This window comes from Ascaphus truei, chromosome 5 (assembly GCF_040206685.1).
Source record: "Ascaphus truei isolate aAscTru1 chromosome 5, aAscTru1.hap1, whole genome shotgun sequence".
NCBI lineage: Eukaryota > Metazoa > Chordata > Amphibia > Anura > Ascaphidae > Ascaphus > Ascaphus truei.
The window spans coordinates 287,308,163-287,335,760 of NC_134487.1; the positions used below are offsets into that span (position 1 = coordinate 287,308,163).

Here is a 27,598-nt window from a genome sequence, read left to right on the forward strand (position 1 = left end):
CATATACTGTAATAAGGTATATGACTCTGGTGGTTGCACAATTGATGAAATCGTTTATTTTGTTGTTGAGAATCAGAGAATTCTTTCGTAAACGGTACCAGTCTGCAGGCCTTGCACCTGCTGCATGGGTGTGAACCTAGAGGTCGGGGTCCCAGCCAAGTTTTTCTCGGTTTTATTTGAAAGTGACTGTGTACTAGTACGTCTTTCAATATTACGAGTTTTTCTACATGTCATGCTGGGAAAGGGTTTAAGGACCTGTTTAAAATCTTGATCCTCCATGAGGATATGCCAGTGCTTGCGAAAGATATCATTTATCATCCCCCACTGATTATTGAATGTGTCAATAAATGTTATGGTATTAGTGCCACTTTGAGGTATTTTGGGGTGTGCATCAGTAACTGAGGGCAAGAGGTGATAGCCGCCCTATTGTACACTTTTTTGATAATCCCTTTCGTATGTCCTCGTCTTGGAATCTACTCTTCATTCCTGCTGCTTGTGACTTATATTCTGAGAGGGTCGAACAGTTATGCCCTAGGCGCAAAAACTGACCTGTAGGTATAGCTTTTATAACATGCGCAGGATGGTGGCTGTCGGCTCTTAATAAGTTATTCGTTATTGTGCTTTCCCTAAAAATGGTTGTCTCCAATCTACCATTTTTCTCTTTAAAGATGGTAAGATCTAAAAAAATCAAAACTCTCTTTGCTTAGTTGATAGGTCAGTTTACGGTTACAGACGAGACCAGGAGTATTCTAAAGCTTGCCTTAAACTAGCCCGGTTACATTCTGGGTATGTTCTGGGTGTAACCTGGCTAGTTTAAGGCAAGTTTAAGGCATTTCTGCATTGACTAATGACCCATAGAATTAACACAGCAGGGGTCCCTGGCAGTCCCATTCAGTTTGAATGGGACTGCCAGGGACCCCCGCTGTTAATCTGATGGGCCATTAATCAATGCAGAAATGCTGGATCTAGTTTAAGGCATGTATCCAGCATGTACCTGGGTGTACCTGGATCTTTTTGGCGATTGCCACTGGTTTCTGCTAGAATAACCGTGGGCACTACAGTATGTGTGTTGTTATTCAAAACTTCTATGAACTCACACAACAACTGTACGGTCCCATTCCACAATAGCAGTACATCATCTATGCATGGCCGATCTCGCATAGTAACTCTACATATTTCTATATCCCTCCAGGACCTCGCTGAAGACCACCGTATCCTCCCATCAGCCCAGATAGAAGTTGGCATAGGTGGGAGCACAGGTGTCCCCATCACGGTGCCCTAGATCTGGTGATAGTATTTCTGAGCAAATAAAAAGTCATTTTTAGTTAGGGTGAGGTCTAGAAGTTTAAGAACACAATTGTTGTGTGGTATGGAATGTTGATCCCTTGATTTGAGGAAATGGGCAACCGCCAGCATCCCAACATAATGGGGGACACTAGTGTAGAGCCCCTCGACGTCTACGCCTACTAGAAATGTTTCAGGATCTACTGTGACATCTTCCAATTTCAACAGCTCATCCTTAGTATCACGAAGGTACGAAGGAAGTGAACTCACAAAAGGACGCAAGAATTTGTTTAATAAATGCTTGCATTTGATGTTAAGTTTTCTATTCCAGACATGATTGGTCTGCCTTGAGGAGGAGTCTTCCCCTTATGTATTTTTGGAAGATGGTAGAATGTCGAAGTCCTCTGCATTTTGACATAGATAAATTCAAATTAATTTTTAGAAATCACTTTATTAGTTAACCCTTCTTGTAGTACCTGTGAAAGTTATTTTTGGAATCGTATTGTTTGATCACCATCCAATATTTTATTAGTAATTTTATTTACTCTGTAGAACACTTCAATAGTGTGTTCTCCCATGTTTTCAAGAAATTCTCATCAGTAATCTGATGAGAGGGGGGGAAAGTTGACCTTAAGACCCCTTGGTACCAGTTCCAGGATAACATATTTCTCGAGGCTTGCCACCTCCCACCAGACGTTAGCTGGTGAGCAGTATGTTTTTTCAAAATCTGAAAATAATTTATTGATATCTTTGGGAGCAGGGAGAGTGTAATCAATTTAAAAAAGAGATACCACTAGAACAAAATATTAGGTAATATATTTTCCCTGGGAGCCTGTCTTAAGACTAATTTATCTTATTATTTTTGCAGAGGCAGCTAATCATTTTCCAATATAATTTCTAACATAATACTTAATGACTTATTTTAACTAGTTAAATGCTGAATATATGTGTATATAGACCCATATGCACACAGATACCCAGCAAGTTCTGATGAACCCCAAACAATTACCACATAATATATATATGTATATTAGTGTCAAAAGGAGTGCTACTGGGTGTGGCTAAATGTATACAACAAAAAACAAAGAAGCCCAGAGCTACATCCAATGTGACAAAAATATACAGTGAAATACCTATATATCTCTTGAAAAAGGGTAATTTAGTTAAACCTTTTGGCCAAAGCATTTTAAGCCTGCGAGCCACATCAAGGCATGACCATAATATCGCAGGTCCTAACACTACAGTAACTGATTAAAATTCTTAGTTACCTCTATAGTTAGAGGAAGAATGATCACATTGGACCTGTCACAACCAGCTGCATGAAAAGACTTGTTCATTTGGAGAGTGGGGAGGGGCGAGATTAAACCCTGGGTGATATAGCTCTGGGCTTCTTTATTTTTTGTTGTATACATTTAGCCATACCCAGTAGCACTCCTTTTAACACTTAAATACATTTATATATTATGTGGTAATTTTTGGGGGTTCATCAGAACTTGCTACTGGTTCATGCAGCTGGTTGTGACAGGTCCATGTGATCATTCTTCCTCTAACTATAGAGGTAACTAAGAATTTTAATCAGTTACAGTAGTGTTAGAACCTGCGATATTTGATCATGCCTTGATGTGGCTCGCAGGCTTAAAATGCTTTGGCCAAAGGGTTTAACTAAATGACCATTTTTCAAGAGATATATAGGTATTTCACTGTGTATTTTTGTCATATTGGATGTAGCTCTGGGCTTCTTTGTTTTTTGTTGTATATGTAGCCCTTTTTCTGAACCCCTGAACAAAGGAACTACTGATGCTGTGTTTTACCTGTGGCTCCAGGAGCTCTAAGCCTCCGCTGGTGGGGAGCCTGGGGTCTTACCCGCTCTTAACATGGTGCAGCGCCTCCACTTACCCAGGATCCCCATTTTTAGAAGATCTACCCTGAGTAAGAAAACATACCAAACTATATTTGTGCAACAAGCAACCTTTTACTATTTCTCTAACTAATAAGAAAACACAGAATATACACCACATGCATTTGACTCTTATACTCTATAATCATAGTATATCATACTGTGGCTCGGCCACACCTTAAAAGGGATATTGTCCTGTACGCAGGTGGCTCTGCCACTCTCCCAAGGAGTATGTCCTGGTGACCAGTACTTATAATGAACCGTCTGCTAGCACAATAGGGCCCCAATTAGTTAGTGGGAGGCGGGATCAGCGCCTGGTGACCGGTGTAGGTGCACTTGATGAATAACAATACCTCCCGGTCACTGCAGTGACCACACCTCTTCAAAAAGGGTCCGTAGTGTCGTTCCAGGCCTTTCGCTGACACTCTGCTCTGCTCTGCGGTCTGTCTCCAGACCAAGATGGCGTCCGCAACTCCTGTCGCTGAACCAGCACTAACGGGATGCTTCCCTAAGTATTACGGCCGTCCCTACAAAAGCAGCGCCCTACGGTGACCGAGGTAATACTCCTGGGGGCTGGGGAATGTATCTGTCCTAAGCGGAAGGGTCACTGACCCTCCGCTCGCACACACGAGGTTCCGCCACCTTCTCCTTCACTCTCTCGCGTGTGTCCTCCCACACGCTTCCTGTGTCTCTCCTCTCCAAAATTCGAGTACTCTATTGGTTCCCAGCCTCAGCTGACTTCTCCACAGTTCACAGGTCAAGGTTCAACCCCAAAGTCCCTCCTTATTGGTTGGCGTTCGCGCGCTTTCCTCGCGCATGCGCAACCTTGCTCTTGACACAGTGACCTTACTTGCAAAAACAGTATGGCGGCTCCCTGCTTTAATAACAGCGCGGAACCCACATATATATGCACACAGTTCTAACACATCCTTACATTCTCCCCTCTCCAGAATCCAACGTCCCCGCTGGACTACCTACATAACATATATATGAACTTATTTACACAGCCCCTCTCCCCTAAATTAGGTTACACATTTCATTGAACAGTACCACCATTGAATGCATTCTATGCCGAGCCCACTGCTGAGCCTCATAATGGGGTGCCCCAAATTGATCGTAAGCCATTCTCGTGGGAGGCTGACTGGTTCTTTGACTTCGCCGAGGCTGGTCCTCCTCGGCTTCCTCTGCAGAGTATCCAGTCTCAACTGGTGTTTCCATCTCTACCCTTGAGGGGTTTCCAGCATTTGCAAAGTCTCTCTGAGGTGTGAAACATGGGCTTTGTGGATCTAATGACCGACTCATTGGAGTCAGATTGTCCATTTTCGGGCCAAGGGGCTCTTTACCCGTAGCTCATTCGGGAGATGCCCCCGCGGCCGGAAGGCCCCTTTGAGAGGTTCCTTCCATCGGATCCTCAGAGGTGGCAAGTTTTACAGTCTCTAGGCCATCCTCTGGTTTTCCAACTTCTCCATCTATTGGTGTAGTGGGTATTTCCAACTCGTCGTTCCCTACTTGAGGTATGGGAAGCAGGTGATTCCTATGCCACACTTTTACGCGGCCTTTGGAGTCCTTGATCCGATACACGGGAAGGCCAGGCATCTGTGACTCCACCTCGTACACACCTTCTCGCCAACGGTCAGCCAATTTATGTTTCCCGGGGACACCTAAGTTGCGTAGGAGAACCGCATCCCCGGGGCGAATTTCCTTATGACGCACCTTGTGATCGTAGCGTCTTTTGTTTCCCGCATTCAATTGCGCTGTCGTTCTTTCAGCCAATTTATAGGCCTGCTGCAGACTGTCCCGTAACCGCTGTACGTAACGGAAGTGCGTTCTGTTGGATACCCCATCGGTAGATATCCGCAGCCGCACATCCACCGGTAATCGGGCTTCTCTTCCGAACATCAGAAAATACAGGGTGTACCCTGTGGACTCATGCCGTGTACAATTATAAGCATGAACCAATGTCTCCACGTGCTTACTCCATTCCGTTTTCTGTGAGCCGGTTAGGGTCCCTAACATATCCAACAAGGTGCGGTTGAACCGTTCAGGCAGAGCATCCCCTTCAGGGTGGTACGGGGTGGTACGTGACTTAGCAATGTTCAGTAGGGTTAGCAATTCCTTGATTAGTGTACTCTCAAAGTCCCTGCCCTGATCAGAGTGGAGGCGATTTGGTAATCCATAATGAATAAAATACTTTTCCCACAGGAATCGGGCCACCATTACGGCCTTCTGATCTTTCGTAGGGAACGCTTGGGCATACCTGGTGTAGTGGTCAGTGATCACTAGTACGTTGCTAATGCCCCTGCTGTCGGACTCAATACAGAGAAAATCCATACACACCAGATCCATGGGGCCCGAACTTTTCAAGTGAGCCATGGGAGCCGCCCTGGTGGGCAGTGTTTTCCTTTGTAAGCAGCGGGTACACCTTCGACAATGCTGTTCCACAGACTCTCTCATCCTACGCCAGTAAAATCTATCCTGTAGTAGCCCAAATGTCTTATCAATGCCCAGATGGCCATGGTCGTCGTGAAGGGCCCGAAGAACCATACTCCTTAAGCGCTCCGGCAGGAACAGCTGCCGCCGGTCGGGATGGTTGTGGTACGGAATCACCCGATATAATAAACAATTGTCCATTTCAAACTTCCCGAACTCATTCAACAGGAGTTTCACCAAGCTTTTGGGGGCTTGCTTAAGTATAGCGGAATTTTCTTGTTGTACCGCTTGACGGGCCAGCTCTACTACTGGGTCTTGAGTTTGGTAATGCACTAGATCCTTCCAAGAGATGATGTTATCTTCCGTGATGTTCATCCCTTCTCGACTCTGATAGGCCCGGGGAATTGCTCTCGAGTGGCACCCCAGAGAGTCAGCAAGCCTTAGCTCCGAGAATGCCACCTGATCATTGACTACTGCAGGTACCGAGCAGAGAGCACGGATTCCGGGACCCGGGATTTCTTCCCATACTTCTTCATCAGGGGTAGATTGAAGGCCCGGTCGACGAGACAGGGCGTCGGCCCCTATGTTTGTGGGTCTTGGTTTGTACTTGAGATTGAAACTATAGTTGGCCAGGGCAGCCAACCAACGGTGTCCCGTGGCGTCCAATTTGGCGGACGTATTTATGTAGGTCATGGGATTATTGTCCGTGCGTACTTTGAACTGTACCCCATACAGGTAGTCGTGCAGCTTGTCCACCACTGCCCATTTTAGGGCCAAGAATTCCAGCTTATGGACCGGGTAGTTCTGCTCGCTGGGTGTCAAGCTTCGGCTCGCATACGCCACTGGGCGAAGTCCCGTCTCGTACTTCTGATGCAGGACGGCTCCCAGTCCACTAAGGCTGGCGTCCACATGCAGGACGTATTCACGTTCCAGATCTGCATAGGCCAAGACTGGGGCCTGGGTGAGGCTGGCCTTTAAGTTCAGGAGGGCCTGTTCACATTCCGGGGTCCATTTTTCCCCAAAGGGTGTTTGTGCCGTGACCCCTTTTTGTTCTGTCTCTCCCGGATAGATCTTTAGAAGATTGTTCAACAGCTTGGCTTTGCTGGAATAGCCCTCCACGAACCGCCGGTAGTAGCCACAAAATCCCAAGAATGACCGCAACTCTTGGACATTATGGGGTCTAGGCCAATTCACTACAGCCTCTATCTTCCCTGGATCGGTGGACACTCCTTCAGCCGACACGATGTGGCCCACATACGTCACGGAGGACCGACAGAACTTGCATTTGTCCAGAGACAGTTTGAGGCCCTCCTCCTGAAGTCTATCCAGCACCTTCATCAGCCTCTCGGAGTGTTCCTCTAGAGTTCGCCCGAACACTATAATGTCATCCAGGTACACTAAGCATTCTTGCGGGTTCAGGTCTCCGAGAGTCTTTTCCATCAATCTCTGGAATGTGGCCGGGGCCCCGCAGATCCCTTGCGGCATGCGGGTAAATTGATAAAATCCTAATGGGCAGATGAAGGCCGTCTTTTCTTGGTCTTCCTGGCCCATGGTTACTTGGTAGTACCCTGACCTAAGATCGAGCACACTGAACCATTTACTTCCCGTCAGAGCGTTCAAGAGATCCTCGATTCGGGGCAGTGTGTACTGATCGGGGATGGTGCGGGTATTCAGGGTTCTGTAATCCACACAGAGACGGACCGTCCCGTTCTTTTTGCGGACTACCACAATGGGTGATGCGTAAGGGCTACGAGATCCTTGCACGATTCCAGCCCTCTCCATCTCGGCGAGTAATCTCCTCACCTCTTCTACGTCCCGGGGGGCGAGCCGGCGGGAGCGCTCCCGGAAGGGGGTAGCGTCGCTCATTCGGATGGTATGGTGGGTACTGCGACTGCACCCCAAATCCATATCACTAGTGGAGAACACGCTCCTTCGGTTTTGTAGCTCGACTTGCAGTCTCTTCCTCCATTCATCCGGGAGCGGAGAGTCTCCGAAGTCGAATTCCAACAGCGAATCAGAGGTAGGAGGAGAGTAATTGGGTCGTTTCGTCGAGGCCTTGTCTTCGGGAGTCACGGGGTATATTCTACCCAGCAGCTGACGCCGATCAATATTCATGGGATAAGGGGAGATATTCTGCACGTACACTCAGGTGCGATCCGGAATCTTCCCGGGCCATTTCTTTACGGAGGCCAATACTTCGTAGCCCAACTGTTGTTCGTCTTGGGCCACGCTTTCCAAGGAGAAGAGCTGATCCTCCGGCCGTCGTCGGGGGTAGTGGCAAGCAGCGACCATCATTCGCCCTTCCCCCGGGGGAATTTGAGTCAGTCCCCATTCTTGACTGTAGAGTACGCCATGCTCCTCTTCAGTCGCAATCTTACCGCAGACCTCTTGGAGGGCGGGACAGGCTGCCAGGGCCAGCAGCGGGGCTTCTCCGCTTCTTGCAAATACATGCGGAACACCGCGCGCACAATGTCAGCGTTAGTCCCCAAGATGATTGGAGCGCTGGGGTGATCCTGAGGTTCGGGGCACACTAAGGCCTCCACTTCCATGGGATGATGTTTACCAGTGTTCAGTTGGGGAATATCTAACTGCACCTTTACTACTCCATCTATGGGGTAATCCTCATGACTCAGTCCCCTTAGTCGCAAGGCATCAGCAGAGAGCAACGGTAATCGATGTAGGTGTTGGTCATAGAAGGGCCTATACACGATGGTCACCTGGGATCCCGTGTCCAACAATGCGGCGGCGTAGATGCCCTCGATAACTACCCGAATAATGGCGGCGGGGCCGATTCGGTTGCTTGGGGGGGGCGGCGACGCCTCTTCACCTTCCAGGGTTTTACACGGCATCGCTTGCGCCGGCCAAGACGCCGTTTTCCGTAGAGTGGGGCAACGGGCTCAAAGATGTCCCATCTTTCCACACGCGTAGCACTGAGTTTGGCTGAGGTAGTTCTCGCTTCTTCCGGGTGGTGAACTTCGCCCGGTCGGGGGACGAGATCTGGGCGTCACTGGTGCGCCGGCGTCCTCGGGGCGGGGTCCCCAGGTTCGGGCGCGTCGGTCTTTGGTTCCACCTTCTTGACCTCCTTACTCCCGGGCTGGGGCTTTTTCCCAAGGGCTAGGTCACGACCTAACAATACCGTCTCGTGTGCTTGGACCCGGTCCATCAGGTCGTGGAATGATAAGGCTTGCCCGGGCGTTAGGCAGCTACTGACCCGCACCGACACGGGGTGCAGGGGTAGGAGCCCCCTCAACAGCTGAGTGGTGCGCAGTCCATTGGCTTCCATCCTTGGCAACACGCTCTTTCTCACCAGGTTCCATAAGTCCAGGTGCAGTCGCCTGAGAAAGTCGGACACCATCTCCCCTTCCTTCTGGGCTAACGCATGGAATTTGGCCATCAACGCATAAGTATCCACAGGAGCCCCATAAGCCTTCGTCAGGCAGTAGATGAGATCCGCTGCATCAGCCTCCGGGTTGTCATCCCGGTAGTAGTGCACCATGTGGGACGCGGGGGGTCGTAAGCACTCAACGATGCGCTGTCTCCGGACCGCGTCCGTGCAGGTCCATTCAGGTAGCACCTGTTCTGTATGGTCTAACCAGTCCTCTATCCCTACTTCTACTTGGGGCGTGGGTTTCTCACCGGAGAAGGCCTAACTTGAAGCGACTGGGTGGTGTGGTGGATAGCGGCTGCCATTGCGGGGATAGAGGTGTCCCCAGGTAAGCTATCCCCAACTGAGGGATAGGTGTCCAGTCTCGATAGGCTAAGTCTGTTTAGGGCGGGCCGCAGGCCGGACGGGGTGGACGAAGAGCCTAGGCTCAGGGCTGCCAGCCAGCGAGGTTGCAGGCCACGGTCAGGGGAGTGGTCTGGGCTCCCGGCTGCAGCACCTAAGATGGGGGTGTACTCTCTCTGTGGGGTGGAAGTGGCTAACGGTTCAGAGGTGTCCACTTGGACTAGGGGGCAGCGTACCCCTGGGGCCTCGGGTAGCAGCAGTACACGGGGCAGTGCCTCGGGGCATATCTCTTGTTCAGTGGCGTACAAGACCCGGCGCCAGGCCTGGTCGCGGTCATAAAAATGGTCTTGCACTTGGGCAGTGTGCAGGAGGGGAAGCTTCCGGACCTGTTCGGTTACAGTACCTAACGAGATTTTGGCGGGAACATGGCCCAGCGCGAAAACACGATTCAGGGGAATCCCGCGCCGCTGGGCCCATTTGCGCACCTCGAGCGCCGAGGGCACCGACATAGCGTGGGTTGGTTGCACAAATGGAGAAAAAAATGTGGGGGCACCCAGGTCTAAGATCTCAGCAGCGCCTCCAAATGTAGCCCTTTTTCTGAACCCCTGAACAAAGGAACTACTGATGCTGTGTTTTACCTGTGGCTCCAGGAGCTCTAAGCCTCCGCTGGTGGGGAGCCTGGGGTCTTACCCGCTCTTAACATGGTGCAATGCCTCCACTTACCCAGGATCCCCATTTTTAGAAGATCTACCCTGAGTAAGAAAACATACCAAACTATATTTGTGCAACAAGCAACCTTTTACTATTTCTCTAACTAATAAGAAAACACAGAATATACACCACATGCATTTGACTCTTATACTCTATAATCATAGTATATCATACTGTGGCTCGGCCACACCTTAAAAGGGATATTGTCCTGTACGCAGGTGGCTCTGCCACTCTCCCAAGGAGTATGTCCTGGTGACCAGTACTTATAATGAACCGTCTGCTAGCACAATAGGGCCCCAATTAGTTAGTGGGAGGCGGGATCAGCGCCTGGTGACCGGTGTAGGTGCACTTGATGAATAACAATACCTCCCGGTCACTGCGGTGACCACACCTCTTCAAAAAGGGTCCGTAGTGTCGTTCCAGGCCTTTCGCTGACACTCTGCTCTGCGGTCTGTCTCCAGAACAAGATGGTGTCCGCAACTCCTGTCGCTGAACCAGCACTAACGGGATGCTTCCCTAAGTACTACGGCCGTCCCTACAAAAGCAGCGCCCTACGGTGACCGGGGTAATACTCCTGGGGGCTGGGGAATGTATCTGTCCTAAGCGGAAGGGTCACTGACCCTCCGCTCGCACACACGAGGTTCCGCCACCTTCTCCTTCACTCTCTTTCTCGCGTGTGTCCTCCCACACGCTTCCTGTGTCTCTCCTCTCCAAAATCCGAGTACCCTATTGGTTCCCAGCCTCAGCTGACTTCTCCACAGTTCACAGGTCAAGGTTCAACCCCAAAGTCCCTCCTTATTGGTTGGCGTTCGCGCGCTTTCCTCGCGCATGCGCAACCTTGCTCTTAACACAGTGACCTTACTTGCAAAAACAGTATGGCGGCTCCCTGCATTAATAACAGCGCGGAACCCACATATATATGCACACAGTTCTAACACATCCTTACATATACATTTAGCCATGCCCAGTAGCACTCCTTTTGACACTTATATACATATATATAGTATGTGGTAATTGTGTGGGATTCATCAGAGCTTGCTGGTTATCTGTGTGTTTATTAACTATGTCCAGCTGGTCTCAGCTGTTTTGGAGGTCAGTAGCCCCTCCCCCCTAGGGTTCAAGCTCGCCCCTCCCCACTCTCCAAATGAACAAGTCTTTTCATTCCACTATAAAAAATAATCTTTAATTATCCCCCCTGACCTCATGTAAATCACTGCAGCCAGATCTATTCGATGGAAATCCAGCCATGTAAAAAATGTTGTGTTGTTTTTTTGGTGGTGTTGACATTCCTCCTGCCCTCCTCATCTGTATGTAGCCAGGTCCCCTCAGGCTCCCCGGTCATTCCGGTCCCTCTCCCTTACCGCCACCAGGGTGGGGGCTGCTGCAGGGGCTCCCGGCGGCGTCCGAGGCAGGGCGCCGCCATCTTTGCTGTGTCCGCGCATCAGCAGAGGTTCGCACATGCGCAGAAGGTGTCCGTCGGCCATGCTGCGGTTGGCGCGAGGTTCGCGCATGCCCGGTGCACGTTTGCAGTGACGGCGGCCATTACAGATAGCGCATGAGCAGTTGAGAGCAGTGATGGGCATTACAGGGTTGCGCAGGCGCGGCAGACATCGCGCACGCGGCCCCAATGTTAAAGAGGGCCATGGAGGACTACAGTCCCAAGAATCCACAGAGGCAGACAGGCCACCTGATGCCAGAGAGCCAATAGTTCTTACAGATTCTCCTGCAGCAAAGGAGATACAATGTTGCGTGCTGGAGTCAGGAAGCTGACAGTGGAGCACGAGTGTGAGAGTGTCAGTTGGTGCTGGGATAAGGTAGGGGAAGGTGTGTGTAGGGAGCAGTGCTTCTACACTAGGCCAGGTTACCCCCTAGGTCCCAGCTATGCCCAACTCCCCTTCAGTTTGTGGCTGCTTTAGGGAAGGCCCCTTAGGTAGAGACCTTGCCCTGTTAGCAGTCAGCTTAGTTAGGCCTTGCCCCCGCTGCATGCTGCAGCGTCCGCTGTGGCAGACGCTGCGCTCACCAGAGCCCTCCCCGCAACGGCGCGGGGCCCGCTGCGAGGGGGGGCCGCAGCGCTCGCGCGAGAGCTACTCCTGCTCTCAATAGAATTGAGAGCAGGAACTCGTGTCGAGCGGCTAGGCACGCCCCCCGGCGGTTCAGCCAATGAGGGCGTACCTGCCGGGTGACGTCATGGCCGCGCCCCCGTCACTCCTCCGGCACGCCCCCCCCGGTCTCTGCTCCTGCAGTGAGCTGCAGACCGGGGAATCGCCGGAACGCGCAGCCGAAAGCGCGGGCGCGCATTAGAGCGCCGTGACCGGGGCCTTAGCCTTAGGGACACATCTGCAGTGCTGTGTGCTCTGACAAGAAGGGTCAGTGTTGCAGTGGATCATTCTCTGCAAAGCAGAGACAGAGACTGTCTGAGCGGTGAGTTTGCTCAGAAGGAGACCCCCATCGCTGAGGCTTCGGCGCTGGACACAGACGGGTCCATTTCCACAGTTCTGCGGTACCCGGTTGCAGGAGAGCTGGGCAGGTATTATTCAAGCCACCAAGTGCACCACCTATACATTTCATCTTAGTGGGCAGCGCTGTCCCACACGTGGGTGGGGTTGCAGGACTCTTGGGACTTTTGGGTACAAGGACTTTGGGTATACAGATTGGGTTTAAGACATGGTGAGAAGACAGGTAGTTGTGCTTATGAGTGTCATAGAAGGACACTGCCATGGTTATTATTGCTGATGTGTATTGTGTTATTTTTGATGCTGCATATAGTAAACTGTTATACTTATACTACTGTGTATGTGGTTACTATATGTGGGTCCTGTGTGGGGTACATTCTACCACCTAGAATCCTACATAGGTGGAGGCGCTGTAAGGAAGATCGTTCCAGAGAATTCACCCCAGGGGCTCACTAGCAGTGGCTCAGGCCTCCTGTGAGCCTGACAGGTATAAAGCACCACACACCTGGTAACATATAGGTTCCCCCTCACATGCACTCTATCTGTGATTGGGGTAAGGGGAATACCCGTTACATGTAGTTATGTAATGCTTGGAAATGTCAGCACAAGAAGTGAGCATGTTAGTGGACCCGATGTTCAGAGGTCAGGGAGCAGTAGATCAGTACATTGTATGCCTCATAGTAACAGTAACATGCTTTCAATGCAAAAATGAAAATAGACTGAGGGCACCCTCTGTTTGCAAAAATATTGACCCTGCCTTTCATTAAATCCATTCATACTTACATCGCAAGCTTCCAATAGCGCACGTTTCTGTTCAGCCCGTCAATGGCCTTCATATCTTCTGGGGTCAGGCAAAAATCATAGACCTGAAAGGTGTGAAAATACTGAGAGTGGCAGATAAAGCTGATACATAACCCAAGTACTCCATGGATGTTATTCCTTAAACTGAGATCCGACTGGGGCACCATCACATGGACACTTCCGTGGGATCGAGCTCCAAATGGCACTGTCCCAGTTTAACGAATAACCAATCAACGTCATGTACAGAAATATCTGAGTTGATGTTCTCCGCCGGTCTTCACTCCAAGATTCATTATTTGTGTAACTCCTACCTGAGCTTGTCACCTTCTTGTAAGGACTGGCTTATATCTCCTCCTTCTGCAGGGCATATACTCAGCAGGGGTTGTTTGAGTTCTTCCCCCAGTATCAGATAGGGAATTAATAAAGGGGTGTCAGTCCTTTTCGGGGGGGTGCGAGCTAAGTTGCTACATCTTTGATGAATTTTAGACAGACTACCTAGACCTTTTGTTCCAAACCAATTATTTTACCCAAATCTTAACAAAAAAAGGAAAATTTTAAAATATTTGTTATGTTTTTCCAATTAGGTAAAACTCAGGCAGAGGAAATAGCTAGTGAATTGTCCAAATTACGTTACAGTTAGTTCTTAGTTTCCCCCGTTAAACTGTGGTAGTGCCAATCGGGACACTATCGCATGGAAACTCCTGTTGACTTCAATATCAGTTTATGTGAAATGGTGCCCCAATGGGCACTATTACAGTTTAATAAAAGTAACTCCCTAAGTGTACAATTGTGTGGTTTGCAAACAAGAACTGTCTATTAGTCTGAAAATCTATTATTTCCTAAAGATAAAACAGCAATCTAGTCAGCTCATTGCTTTTTTAAATATTAATTCTTTGACAGAATTAAAAGCAGGGGGTCCTTCGTAGATGGCCTGATCAATGTTATTTTTGGCTCCCCCGCTCCCGAGATATCTGTTTAGCTGCCAGTGTTTCAGCTCCCTTTAGGGAAATCAAAAAGACAGCTAAACCTTCCAGGTCCCACTGGCCAATACCATTGGGGTTATGACGTGGTGGCTTCCTACTGGCTGACCGTGGCAGCCATCTTTAAATGTCCAATGGAGTGTAGCGGTCATGTAAAATGCCTACAGTCATCTCTCCTGCTGGCAGTAAGACCTGGTAAGTGTGGGTATGCCAGCAGTAATCATGGAGGTTTTCCCTCACACCCTGGTGGGGTGCCCTGTGTATGGCTGGGGCTAGTCACATGCTCTGACTCCATGGTTAGTGATGTCAGAGGTGTGTCAGTCTCAGAAGCTTACATAAGGCACAGCACTGTGTTCAAAAGTTAGTTAGACCTGAGTTCTGCTGAGAGGAGGAGTTCTAGTTCAAGTCCTAGTTCTACTTGAGTGCTGAAAGAGTTACGTCAGTTATGTTATAGTAACTCCATGGGAGACTGTGTCCAGGGACCTGGCACAGGACAGTGATTCCTGCGGGAATAGTGAATCCCTGATCTAGGTGATATACCTAACTAAAGGGAGCACGGGAAGATGATCGGCTGAATATACCCCATTGTGGAGGGCAGCTATGCCCACCGTGACAATAAAGATGGAGCTGATCAGAGAAACCCCTGTGTGTGAGAGTCCAATGATTTCACAGGAGGTTGCACCACCAAGGAGTTCCTCGTCAGGATCATCCCCATGCAGACGCAGGGACCCTGGTGAGGTGGAGGCGCTGCACTGGAACTAGGTGAGACTCAGCACACTACCTCAGCTGCCTGTCTGGACGGGTCCTCCCCACACACCATCAAGTCGCGGAGGCTCAGAGCTCCTGAAGCCACAGGTATATGCACCACCGTAGTTCCTTAGTGTAGGCATTCACAAAAAGGGCTACATTTGGAGGCGAGCTGCTGAGATCAGATCTGTCAACAGGACAGGCTCTAGCTAGGCACACTGGGAAACAGGGAGAGTGTCTGCTGCCACTTTGTGCTGTGTAGGGACGGACCTAGGGGTAGTCAGGGGGCTGACGGGATATTGTCAGTTCGCAGGGACAACCTAGGGGCCTGAAAGGAGTGAGGGGTCTGGAGCCGGGCTATAGCTGACCGAGTCACCTTGAGGCAGTGCTAGTTGGTAGGATGCCTAAAGGGATAGCCTGTTAACATGGTCAGGAATCCTGGAGAGGGTCTGCGCTAGGCTGACCAAGACAGGTAGACGCCCCAAGTACTGCATGGCAGAGCCAGAGTACCTAGCCCATTCCAGACACTCACCGTAGGGAGCACAGACTGGGAGGAAGGAGACACAGCAGACACTGAGAGAGTGAGCCTAGCCTGAGGTAGTGCAACACTGGGTCACACCTAGATAAGGTACACATGTGGTGGTGCATCTGAAGCTAATCTTTATTGTACCGGTGTGGTGGCTGCCCCGCAGAGTGGAGCCCCATGTACGATAACTGTTACGAGAGAGTGGAGGATCCGCGTGGTGCGGAGAACATGAAATGGCGGACAGAGGCTGATGGGGAGGGCACCCGTGGCGTGCAACCCACTGAAGAGCAGATTGTCGCCGAATTGTCATTAACGAATCTGCTCTGGAGCGGAGCGAAGGCCGTGGCTGCCCTGTTTTTATCCTGTATGGGACAGCGAGGGGCCACCCTTGAAGAGTGTGAGGACATTGTAATAATTGGGGGAGAACCCCGCGAGGAGAGCAAACAAATGGACTTTTTGGGCGTAAAAGTCAACCAAAATGGCGGTTCCCGCTTGCTAGGGAAACCGCATGGGCCAGGCGCAGAAAAAATGGCTGATGCAGGACTTGCACAGAGCTGGCCGGGAATGGCGCGAACAGCAAAGCCCCGCCCTGAAGGGGGGCATGGCGCGAAAGCTATGGCTGCGCCGGGATGGACAGTGACTAATTCAGCCCCTGTGCTGAGTCAACCGCTAAGTCTATGGGACCCTCCCCTGATTTCTACCAGGGGGAGTGACTTTCAACTATGGCCTGTGGGGATGCACCCACTGGGCCCAGGGACTGACATTCAGACGGCGCCACTACAAAAAGTAGTTCCGGCCGTGGAGGTGAATTGCAAGAAAGAAGGGTACCTTGCGCAAAAAGCTGCTGCAAGGAGAAGGCGGGAACTAGCCGCGGGAAAAGACTCCAGCTCTGAGGAGGAAACTGGCGCGAAAACGCAGACCGCGCCCACCAGGACTGAGAGAGGCGCGGCCTTAATTAAGGGGCATGATATTCCCCTGTGGGACCCGCCCATTATTGCAACCCCTGGGGGCGGGTTCCAACTCTGTCAGAGAAGGGAGGAGCCGAAGCAGGGAGTGGCGGATCCAGCAACTTCCACCAGTCAGTTGCGAGGAACCACTGAGAAGAAGAGACCTGTACAGGAAGTGACTCCTGTGCAAAGAATGGCCTGCTCCTCCACTGTGGGCACAATGGTCTCGACACAGCCCTACTCAGTGCCCGGCGGGGTGCTAGTGGTGAGGGTGGCCAATACCGAGACGGTGGTTGGGCTATGCCTACAATGCGGGCTGCCCGGAGGCACGGTTAACACGGCGGCACGTTGCCCTCATTGCGGGACATTGTACCTGTGGCCTATGCCCACATTTATTCCTATACAGCCTGCTGACCCCCCGGTGGACGTGACAAGGCGCTCCGCCGAGTCCCCGGGCGCGCTATGGATCAACCGCGCGAGTCCCGGAGACAAGGGACTGGAGCCGGTCAAGTCGGCTGGGTCAATGGCGATTGAGGCGGCGGAATCAACCCCCGCGTTCGGGGAAAAGAGACTGTCACCCCGTCCGGAGACCCCTAAGTCTGGAAAAGGGGATTACTCAGACGAGGATCTCCGTGAGCTGGCGGTGGTAAAAACGGAGCTGAAAAGGCCGACCGGGAGAACGACACCCCGTGGGGTGAATGGCCGGACGTCCCCCGCAGATCGGCGATCCGACCGACGGAGTCCCGCCACCCCAGGACCTGGCGGAGACGGGAGAGAGACGCCTACACCCCTGCGGACGGGTAAGCCAAACAGCCCTATATCTTACCTGGTCACAACAGACGGCGAAGCGCTGGAAGGGCCGCGCCAGGCCCAAAGCGCACGTGGAGGGACGGCATCACTTCCGGTGGCGACGGCGGAGCAACCGGATGTCGTCATAGAGGAAGAGATCCCGCATGGGGGTCCCACGCGAGATGGCGACGCTTCCGGTTCCGGGGAGGACGTCACTTCCGGTGGCGGCGGCGGAACCCAGGAAGAAGAAGCAGCGACGCTTTGGCGATCGGGGGAAGGTCCCCGATCACTTACAAGGCCCAGAAATTGGAGAGACGATCTCAGGACTGAGGAGGGTGAGACATCATCCTTGGATCAGTCCACGGACAGTCAGGAGCGGGTCATGACCCCGTGGGGTCCTGTCCCGTGCCCCTATGCCCAACCCCATGCCCTAGGTAATACCCCTACCCCCATCACACGGTCACCGGGTTCACCGCCTAGCCTGGAGTACGTGGACAATTCACCGGGGGGAGAGGGAAGACGGACTGGGGAAAGGCAGCGCAGTGGCGCTACAGAGGGCGATTCACGGGGAGGGGGAGAGTTGAGTGTGGCCACAACCGCACCCCAGCCAGTGGTAAAGGCCCCGGGGTCCTCGAGGTGGTTTTCACTGCGATCCGCGCGGTCTTCAGGGGTATTCTCCCTAGATGACGACAGGGAGTCAGGGCCAAATCCATTTAAGGAGACCCGTTGGTGGGCCCCATTATTCGAAGGGTACTCCGCTTGGATGGACCGTACTCGGTTCCTCATCCGGCGGGGGGACGTGGTGGACTATTGGTGGGCTGCGGGAGAATTCACCCCAGAACAGAGAGATAGGGAATTGCAGGAGCGCTGGTATCAGATAGAACACCTGGAAATAGAGCCTATGGGTCCTAGCATATTGTCAGACCCTGTGGATCCTGACAAACCCCTATCATGGGTGCTACCTGGGAGGGCAGGTAAGGCTGACCTGACTAGGATCAGTAGGGCTGAGCGGGCAATAATGGCTCGGTACAAGTCATCCCACGGGTTGGAGTACCCGTACGTCCCTGAGCCTCTCATGGACGAAATAGAGGACAACCGGGATAGGTGGCTAAAGGAGAATATAGAAATGCACCTAGTCAGCAAAGGGAATGCTGTAGTGGGGAAGAAGGCCGAGGAACGGATAGAACATTTAATCCGTATATGGGCCATTGGGAGAAATATCCATAAACATAAAGTGACATATAGACCGGAAAGGGGATTACCTAGGCATTATTCAGTTACGGTTCTGGATATGGGAGGTAGGGAAGTGAGAAAACCTGACCCGTTTCACTATTTTTAGGTGGTACTGTACATCACGCGGGTCTGTGGCTGCTGGTCGGGGCGGGCTTGGCGGATGATTGTATTCATTTGTACTGCATTTTGTGAAAATTTGTGTGATGTTGATTATGTTTTCTGTTGCAGTGCTTCCTGGAAAGAGGTATCTAAATTTAGGTCCCAGCGAGGTCGATGGGATTCACCAGGGGGAGAATGTAGCGGTCATGTAAAATGCCTACAGTCATCTCTCCTGCTGACAGTAAGGCCTGGTAAGTTGTGGGCATGCCAGCAGTAATCATGGAGGTTTTCCCTCACACCCTGGTGGGGTGCCCTGTGTATGGCTGGGGCTAGTCACATGCTCTGACTCCATGGTTAGTGATGTCAGAGGTGTGTCAGTCTCAGAAGCTTACATAAGGCACAGCACTGTGTTCAAAAGTTAGTTAGACCTGAGTTCTGCTGAGAGGAGGAGTTCTAGTTCAAGTCCTAGTTCTACTTGAGTGCTGAAAGAGTTATGTCAGTTATGTTATAGTAACTCCATGGGAGACTGTGTCCAGGGACCTGGCACAGGACAGTGATTCCTGCGGGAATAGTGAATCCCTGATCTAGGTGATATACCTAACTAAAGGGAGCACGGGCAAGATGATCGGCTGAATATACCCCATTGTGGAGGGCAGCTATGCCCACCGTGACAATAAAGATGGAGCTGATCAGAGAAACCCCTGTGTGTGAGAGTCCAATGATTTCACAGGAGGTTGCACCACCGAGGAGTTCCTCGTCAGGATCATCCCCATGCGGACGCAGAGACCCTGGTGAGGTGGAGGCGCTGCACTGGAACTAGGTGAGACTCAGCACACTACCTCAGCTGCCTGTCTGGACGGGTCCTCCCCACACACCATCAAGTCGCGGAGGCTCAGAGCTCCCGAAGCCACAGGTATATGCACCACCGTAGTTCCTTAGTGTAGGCATTCACAAAAAGGGCTACAGGAGGAACACTGAAAACTAAACCAGCAAGTATCTCAGGAACCAATTAACAGTAACGCTGTTCAGCTGTGGGGAATTCCCCCCTACTCCCCCGGTTTTGAATGCTGTACAAAAATCCATTTACAAAATAGGCAGGATTGCTGAATCAACGCTGTTATCCATGAACCATTTAGAGAAAGAAAGAACACTATGAGATTGTTTGCTGGCCTGCAGGTGGAGAAAGGATAGAAAATATATAGTAACGTTCTCTCTGAAGTATCAGAATGCATTTGCTTGTCTGTTTTTTCACTAGTTTCTTGCCATTGGGAGAAGGACCGGCTCAGTGAGTAAAGACACTGACTGGCATTGAGAGTTTGAAGCAGGGATCCTGGTTCAATTCTTGGTGTTGGCTCCTTGTGACCTTGGGCAAGTCAGTTTACCTCCCTGTGCCTCAGGCACCAAAAACATAGATTGTAAGCTCCACAGGGCAGGGACCTGCGTCTGCAAAATATCTCTGTAAAGTGCTGCGTAAAACTAGCAGCGCTACAAAGAACATGCTAATATTATTATTATTATTACCATAAGCAAATATAAAGGAAAAATGTGCACAAATTAACACTGCCACAAATGACATCCTAATTAATATGCGAGGGACAGGTGATACTAATCTACGTTGCCTGCACCTAAATCCCTACTACAGTAACTGAGATACCTGGGGGTAATGGTATGTTACCTGGAGGTTCTGCTTCATGCGTTCGGGATTGAAACTCTTCACTATGGCCACTGCTCCTCTCTGAAGGATGTATCGTATCGAGATCTGAGCCGGGCTTTGCTTGTACTTTTGGGCAATGGAGGTCAGCACTGGGTTTTCCAACAGGTTGGGGCAGCTCTGGTCCGCCCTACGGGGGAGATAGACACAAGGTTGTGTATAAAGAACCCTCTGCTGTCTGAGGGACAAACAAAGCCTTGCAATGAAATACAAAGATGCATATTTCTGCTCATGATGAGGATTACAACATGTTATTGGAGCATGTACAGGTGATAACCCTGAAAATTCCTCACAGATTAATTATATCATACGTCTGAGTTCTGGGCTTGTCCCTGAAGAGACAGATTCCGTGCACTGATTCCCCTTTACACAGGAGCATAGAGGGCTGGGAGCTGTAGTTCTGCTCCAGATATAACTGCATATTACTAAACGCAGTAGAACCATCAATCCCAGAATTGTTTGCACTCACAGATTATAAACCTATTCTGTCTGTTTTATACTTGGAAACAAGTGTTACTCTTTACCAATTATTACTAGCAGTATTTGCAAAACGACTTAAATTTTTTTTAAAAGTATTTATTCAAGGAAGGACTAAATGTGGAAACAGATTTTTCTGTGTGAAAACTGAAGAGAAACTTGTAAAATAGGTAGTATTGCTTAACTGGAGTAGAACTCTTAAAGCGTGACCGGAAATATCACTTGTTAGTCCAAAAGAAAACCCTAAAAGTGTCACATAATATTGAATTCGAGAAGCAATAAAGAGGAGAAGGTAGGACTGATGTGGGTTTTGCCTGTGCCAACTCCTTTTCAACCCATAGTGATATCCCACAAAAGGGGGCAGCCAGAGAAAATGAAACCCCACCCTAAGTGCCAGCTTATAAAGTAACTTAAAAAGAATATTGAGAATATTTAAAAAGTTCTTAAACATGTCACTGACATTGATTCATTTTGATCCTAGAGGGCGCTTCACCTTTACATTTAGGCTACTCCTTTGTTTTCTCTAAAATAAATATGTTCCCTTGCTCTTTAGGATTATCATCCATTATAGGCAAAAGCAGTAAAATTCAGGGCATTATTGAAATCCCTGCTCTCTGATTGGTTAAAATTCCGGGCATTATCCAATCAGTAATGCCCGGAAATTAGCAGCTTGCAAAGTGCAGTTTTCAATGGGTTTATTTCCAGCCAATCAGCTTTCAGAACAGCTGAGGCAGGGCAGGGGATTGGTTTGCATGAAGTAAAAGCTCTAAGACAGGGCAGGGGATTGGTTAGGACCAAGGACGTATCAGCCATGTGTTGACTCCTCCCCCTCCCGAGCTGACAGATTTTCTGAGCAGATTCCGTTGATTTGGGGGGGGGGGGGGGATTGCAAAGAACAAAATGGCTGCAGTTTGTGCGCGAGTGTGTACTGTTGTGTTGTATATATGTGTAGAAGTGCTGTGTATGTGTGTGTGTGTCAGTGTCAGCAGCAGTGTTTATGGGTGTAGCATGTGTGTAGCAGCAGTGTGTGTGTATATATAGAGGTGCTGTGTTGTGTGTAGAGGTGCTGTGTAAAGAGGTGCAGTGTTGTGTGTCTGCTGTGTGTGTAGAGGTGCTGTGTTGTGTATAGATATGCAGTGGTGTGTGTGTGTGTGTGTGTGTGTGTGTGTGTGTGTGTGTGTGTGTGTGTGTGTGTGTGTGTGTGTGTGTGTGTGTGTGTGTGTGTGTGTGTGTGTGTGTGTGTGTAGAGGTGCTGTGTGTGTAGAGGTGCTGTGTTGTGAGTGTAGAGGAGGTGCTGTGTGTGTGTGTGTGTGTGTGTGTGTGTGTGTGTGTGTGTGTGTGTGTGTGTGTGTGTGTGTGTGTGTAGAGGTGCTGTGGTGTGCTGTTGTGTGTTTGTGTGCAGCAGTTTTGTGTGTGTTGAGCTGCTGTGTATGTACACACACAGAGGGGGTGGCAGTGTGTGGCTATAGATAGCTGCAGTGTAAGAGTGTATAGAGGTGGATTCGTGTATTTACCATTTTATTTTAATAAAAAAATCTATTTAACTATACAAAAGTGTCTATTATTTATGAAATAAGCCTACATTTAGCCTATAATAGTAATAATCCCCTCAGAACAGGGCATTACTGGCCAATAATGCCCTGGCTGGGTTAAAGTCCCTCGGCTTCGCCTTTGGCCTTCAACTCTTCCAGCCAGGGCATTATTGGCCAGTAATGCCCTGTTCTTCGGGGATTATTACTTAATTATCATTATAGCAGGATAGCACCAGCATTTTGAATCCTTTCAGTGCGCATCATAAAAAGTGCCACCCTAGAGGCCCTTATGATGTATGCTGAACATCACATCCTTTGGCTTGTTTATTTACGGTCTGTTTGCAATTGGGAGAACTGATCGCGGACCACACTTTGGGGGCAGGGCCGCTTTATACATTAGGCCGACTAGGCACAGTGCCTCGGGCCTATGAACCTTTTAGGGCCTACAATATTTCACTTGAAAAAATACCTAAACAAAAAAAAAATCACAAAATAAGAGAAAACAGCACATTTTAATTTAAAATGCCTTCGAAGTATCGATACCTTTAAATATCGAAACAAAAGTATCGATGCCAAATATCGCTCGTATCGAAAGAAACAAGCAAACGATGAAATTAGCATAAAAATGAGTAAAAATATCGGACACACAGGCCTCTAGAAATAAAAGTGCCTAGGGCCTGCGAAGGACTTAAAACGGCCATGTTTGGGGGGGCGGACCATTCCCTTCCCCTTCAATCCCGGTGCGGCTCACGGAACCCGGGCTCACTTGATCATTGAGAAGAGCGGTCACGGGACGCGTCAGTGGCAAAGAGGGTATGTGGCCATGGAGGTGGTAGGACCCTCTGGCCAAAAAGGGGTTAATTCACGTTGAGTAATATAACTATGTATCAGGTTGTAGCCTGCCTTTGGGATCTCCATTTTTCGAGTTCCTCCCTCCTGATATTAAGCACAATGCTGCCACTTAGTGGTGCCAATACAAAATACACCAGGGCACTGCAGGAATCTTTTTACCACCCACTGTTTGTTGAGTGCTGGAGGCATACTTACAATGACCCACCTCCTGGGGAGCCCAATACTCCATAGGCAACAACAACAATGTTTTTCAACTTGCAAAACTCCAGCATTTCTTTCTGGTTGAGATATGGGTGACATTCTACCTGTAAGGGGGAGAAAGTACCGTGCTTGTGATAACAATGACTTTGAGTTTGAAGTGGGATCCTGGTTTAAATCTCAGTGTCAGCTCCTTGTGACCTTGGGCAAGTCACTTTATTTCCCTGTGCCTCAGGCAACAAAAACATAGATTGTGCCCTTATCTCTCTCTTTTTCCTTTGGGTGAAATAGACAATATTAATAATAATCCCTCCCATGCAAAGCTCCCACTGAAAATTAAAACAAAAGAATGATTCGAAAACATTTACACTTAGACTTATATAAGTGCCCTTGTCGGACTTCTACGCACAAAAATACAATTTTATGAAATTTGCATCAGTGACCTAATTTTAAACAATTCTAGATATCACTGCCATTAGTTGTATGTATATGTGTATGCGAATTTATGGCAGTTAGAGTTTCCCAGGATTGTGTCAGAGGAAAATAAGAAGGAAAGGCAGGATTCCAAGTGTGATAGAAAGGTTGAAGGGGAGTATGCAAAGTTAGGTAGTCGATAATGGTCACCTGCAGAGAGAGGGGGGGGGGGAGAATCAGACTGTCTGTACCTCAAAAGAGAAAAATGAAAGAGAAAGGGGGGAATAGGGAGTAGTTGGTACCAGCAATGAGAAGACAGGAAGAGCACTACACCTCCAGCCCAATCAACAGGGGAGGGAGGTGTGGGAAATAGAATGGGCATCCTAAAAAAAAACTTGATGTGGGAACAGCGACTTTAACCCTTTCACTGACAGAGTGGCCTGCAATCCATTGCTAACTTAATTGCCCATTTATACCTGGTTACAGACGGGCTTGTGCTTCAGTCCCGGTTTGTTAAGGATCGACTCCAGCTGCCTGCGGTTAAAGTTGGAGACTCCAATGGACTTCACCAGTCCTGCGTCTTTACACGCCTCCAGCGCCTACGCCCAAAAAAAACCCACCGATTTGTCTCATAGGTATTTAATGTGTCTCAGGTATGTAATGGATCCCAGCCCAGTATGGAACATTTGACAAATTCATTATAGCAATATCGTTTTTAATAAATAAACACACAAGGGGATTGCATTGTTGTTCCTGGAGGAGATAAGGTACATTGTGTTTACTACAGCTCTCAATCTGTGCCATTGGAAAGGCCGTGTATCATTACTGAGTCAGATCTGCAATGTTACAATAGTATCTGACGGGATCGGTTCAAGTAAACTAGGATCACTGAACATCTACAGCAAGAAATGGCATAATCTTTATCCCCCGTGAAAACAAAGAGGGGAGAAGGCCTGAAAAAAGAGATCTGATTCAGAGGGTTGTAGTAAATGTACAAGCAAGTAGTGATTCCTATCACTGATAAATAGGCACAGCTGTTAATAGTGAACGTGCATGGGCATTTTTTTACTTTATTTAACTCATTTGTAAACATAAAAATGAGTAAGTCCTTTACTGCCAGAGGACAGTGCAATGTATTGTATAACAAAGCATTGCTAACCCATCTGGAAGCAAAGGGGTTAGTGGGGCTCTTCATAAATTCCCAAATTACGATCAGCCCCCGTGTTGCCCAAATTAAAAATGTTAACTTTGTCAAAAGGGTGTCAGCTCTATGCTCACTTTTGATTTATAATCATGTGTAACATGCAGGGTCTCCTCTGCTACGTCTGTACCATGTTAGAAGAACATAGAATGCTGCTCACCTCCCAAGTCTGTAGAAGGTCAGTTTGGTCAAATACAACTGTCCCATTTTCATCCGTAGGAAAGAGCAGTTCTCCTGGCTTAAAACACGAGATCAAAAACTTAGGCAAACGAGTTTCTAAAATGAGTCAAAGATGGAAGTGTATTGGTACTGGGGGTTCTTGAGAACCACTTATTTTTACTTACCAACCCACAGGATCAATACTTTACAATCTACACACTTTTTTTTTGTTAAAGAAAAGGGGTTTATTTGAGGTAGACTCTTTCCTTTTTTGATAACATGCATATTGTCTCATTGATCATATCAAAGATGTTTGCTGTATTGTTTAATACAAGGGTAGCCAACGCCAGTCCTCAAGGGCCACCAACAGGTCAGGTTTACAGGCTAGCCCAGCTTCAGCACAGGGGGCTCAATCAGTGGCTCAGTCTTCTTCGTCTGAGCCACTGATTGAGCCTCCTGTGCTGAAGCCGGGATAGCCTGTAAACCTGACCTGTTGGTGGCCCTTGAGGACTGGCGTCGGCTACCCTTGGTTTAATAGGTACAGAATTTCATGTAATCATGCATATTACTGCTACTTTGTCTAAAGCCACTTTGACCACTGGTTGCCTTCCTTTAGAGAACCAGCCCCACTCAGCTAGCAAAAAACAGCTTGTAGGAAACGGAGCAATCTAATTGGATTCCTTAAGCAGAATGTAATCTTCGTACAAAGAGGATACTTTTTTTTTCTTTTCAATGAGCATCCTAAAAAAGTCAGATGCAGGTACAGATGTTTCCCGGATTTGGATTTGGTCTTTTTTTTTATCCATGTGGATCCATCAAAAACCTGCCATTGGATACACTCCCTGGGCGGCTTTTGTACAATCCAATCCGCGGAGTCAGCAATCCTTTTGAATTCGCCAACGGATTGCAGACTCCGCGGATTTGGATGCTACAAATCCGTCCACCGGCGGCAGAATCCGCGGAGTGAATTGGTGATAATAATAATAAAAAAAAGTCCACAGCACGCGAATCGCCCTTTTTGAGATTGATCCGCTGCAATCCGTGGACCAAAGGAACCGGACGATCCTCATCGGATCCCAATTGGCCAAAAAAAGACTACAACCATCTCTAGGGGCAGGTCTACCAAAAGCTAGCTCCAACCTTACCCCAACTCCTCGCTGTCACAGAACCAATATGGAGAAGCATGAGGGCACGCTGTGGATTGGAAGGAACCACAACCCACTTCCAAAGCCAGTGAGATCAAAACGAAATGAAGGGAGACACCTTATAAGTTTCAGCTCAACCATTTCACTGTCCGTGAGACCAGCGCTGCATTGCAGACTTAAACGTGTCAGGGTCACTGCCACTAGCAAACCTGTTCAATCTCACAGATGTTCTGTAAGTTACATTGATTTGGATTCAGTCTCACTAATATTTATCAGCAGTCTCATACTGTGGATCAGAGGTACCCACCTCCAGTCCTCAAAAACCCATAACATACCAGGTATGAAGGACAACCCTGCTTTAGTACAGGTAGCTCAATCAGTGGCACAATCATTTTGACTAAACCAACAGTGCTGAAGCAGGGATATCCTTTAAACCTCACCTTTTGGGTGTTCTTAAAGACTGGAGTTGGGAACCAGTGTGGACATAAATGTTAATGGAGCCTCACTTAAAAAAATACATGAATTTACTATTAAAATTACACTTTTTGTTTTGAATCCCCCAAAATGTCACTTGTTTCAGTGGATACCTCTACATGGGCTGACTTAGCCTCAAGGACAGCTTCTCATTCTAACTGGTGACTTTACCTTGAAAGATATGGGCCAGTGGATAATATACAGGTCTATGTAGTCCAGCTGAAGAGACTCGAGAGACTTTTCCAGAGCAGGACGGACTAGCTCAGGCTGGTGGGAAGTGCTCCAGAGCTACAGTACAAAGAGAAGCACAGGGGGGTAAAGAGAAGCACAAGGGGTTAACACCTTAACCCTTTCGCTGCCAGAGGGGGATAATTAAAAGGCTGTGATTTCTATGTACATTTATTATTTGAATTTATTACTACATTTCTTTACCAGGGATATATTGTCAGTTCTAGAAGTATCTACACTTGCCAGATAATTTAGTAACATTGTATCTGGAGAGATGAAAGTCACGTGAAATTACATTGATATTTATGACACATGAAACTTCCTGTACCATGAACGACGTCAGCAAAGAGGGCAACATGGAGACTTCCTGTTATACCTTTTTCAAATGTTGATAACATTCTTGGAAAAAACTAGAGCAAAAAAAAAACCCCCAATAAACCATGTTTAAAAAAAAAGTGCAAGAAGAGAATACAGATGGGCCACAATTCACTTCACCCTGTGTGGCTCTTGGAGATGGTGGAACGCAGCCCAAGTACGGCTGTGATCACGGCCAAGCACAGTGCCTGGTACATTTCCCATGAGG

At 48.8% G+C, this 27,598-nt stretch overlaps 1 protein-coding gene across 1 annotated transcript in view; it reads right to left on the reverse strand.

Moving 5' to 3' along the window:
• Positions 1–27,598, reverse strand: part of LOC142494762 (dihydrodiol dehydrogenase 3-like) — a 79,946-nt gene that overhangs the window by 15,314 nt on the left and 37,034 nt on the right. Inside the window, exons 2-7 of the mRNA XM_075599201.1 lie at positions 26,959–27,075; positions 25,170–25,247; positions 24,285–24,407; positions 23,392–23,501; positions 20,300–20,465; positions 13,286–13,368 (exon numbers count right to left, since the gene is read on the reverse strand). Of these exons, the coding sequence (XP_075455316.1) occupies positions 13,286–13,368; positions 20,300–20,465; positions 23,392–23,501; positions 24,285–24,407; positions 25,170–25,247; positions 26,959–27,075 (677 nt within the window). The remainder of the gene's footprint in view (positions 1–13,285; positions 13,369–20,299; positions 20,466–23,391; positions 23,502–24,284; positions 24,408–25,169; positions 25,248–26,958; positions 27,076–27,598) is intronic.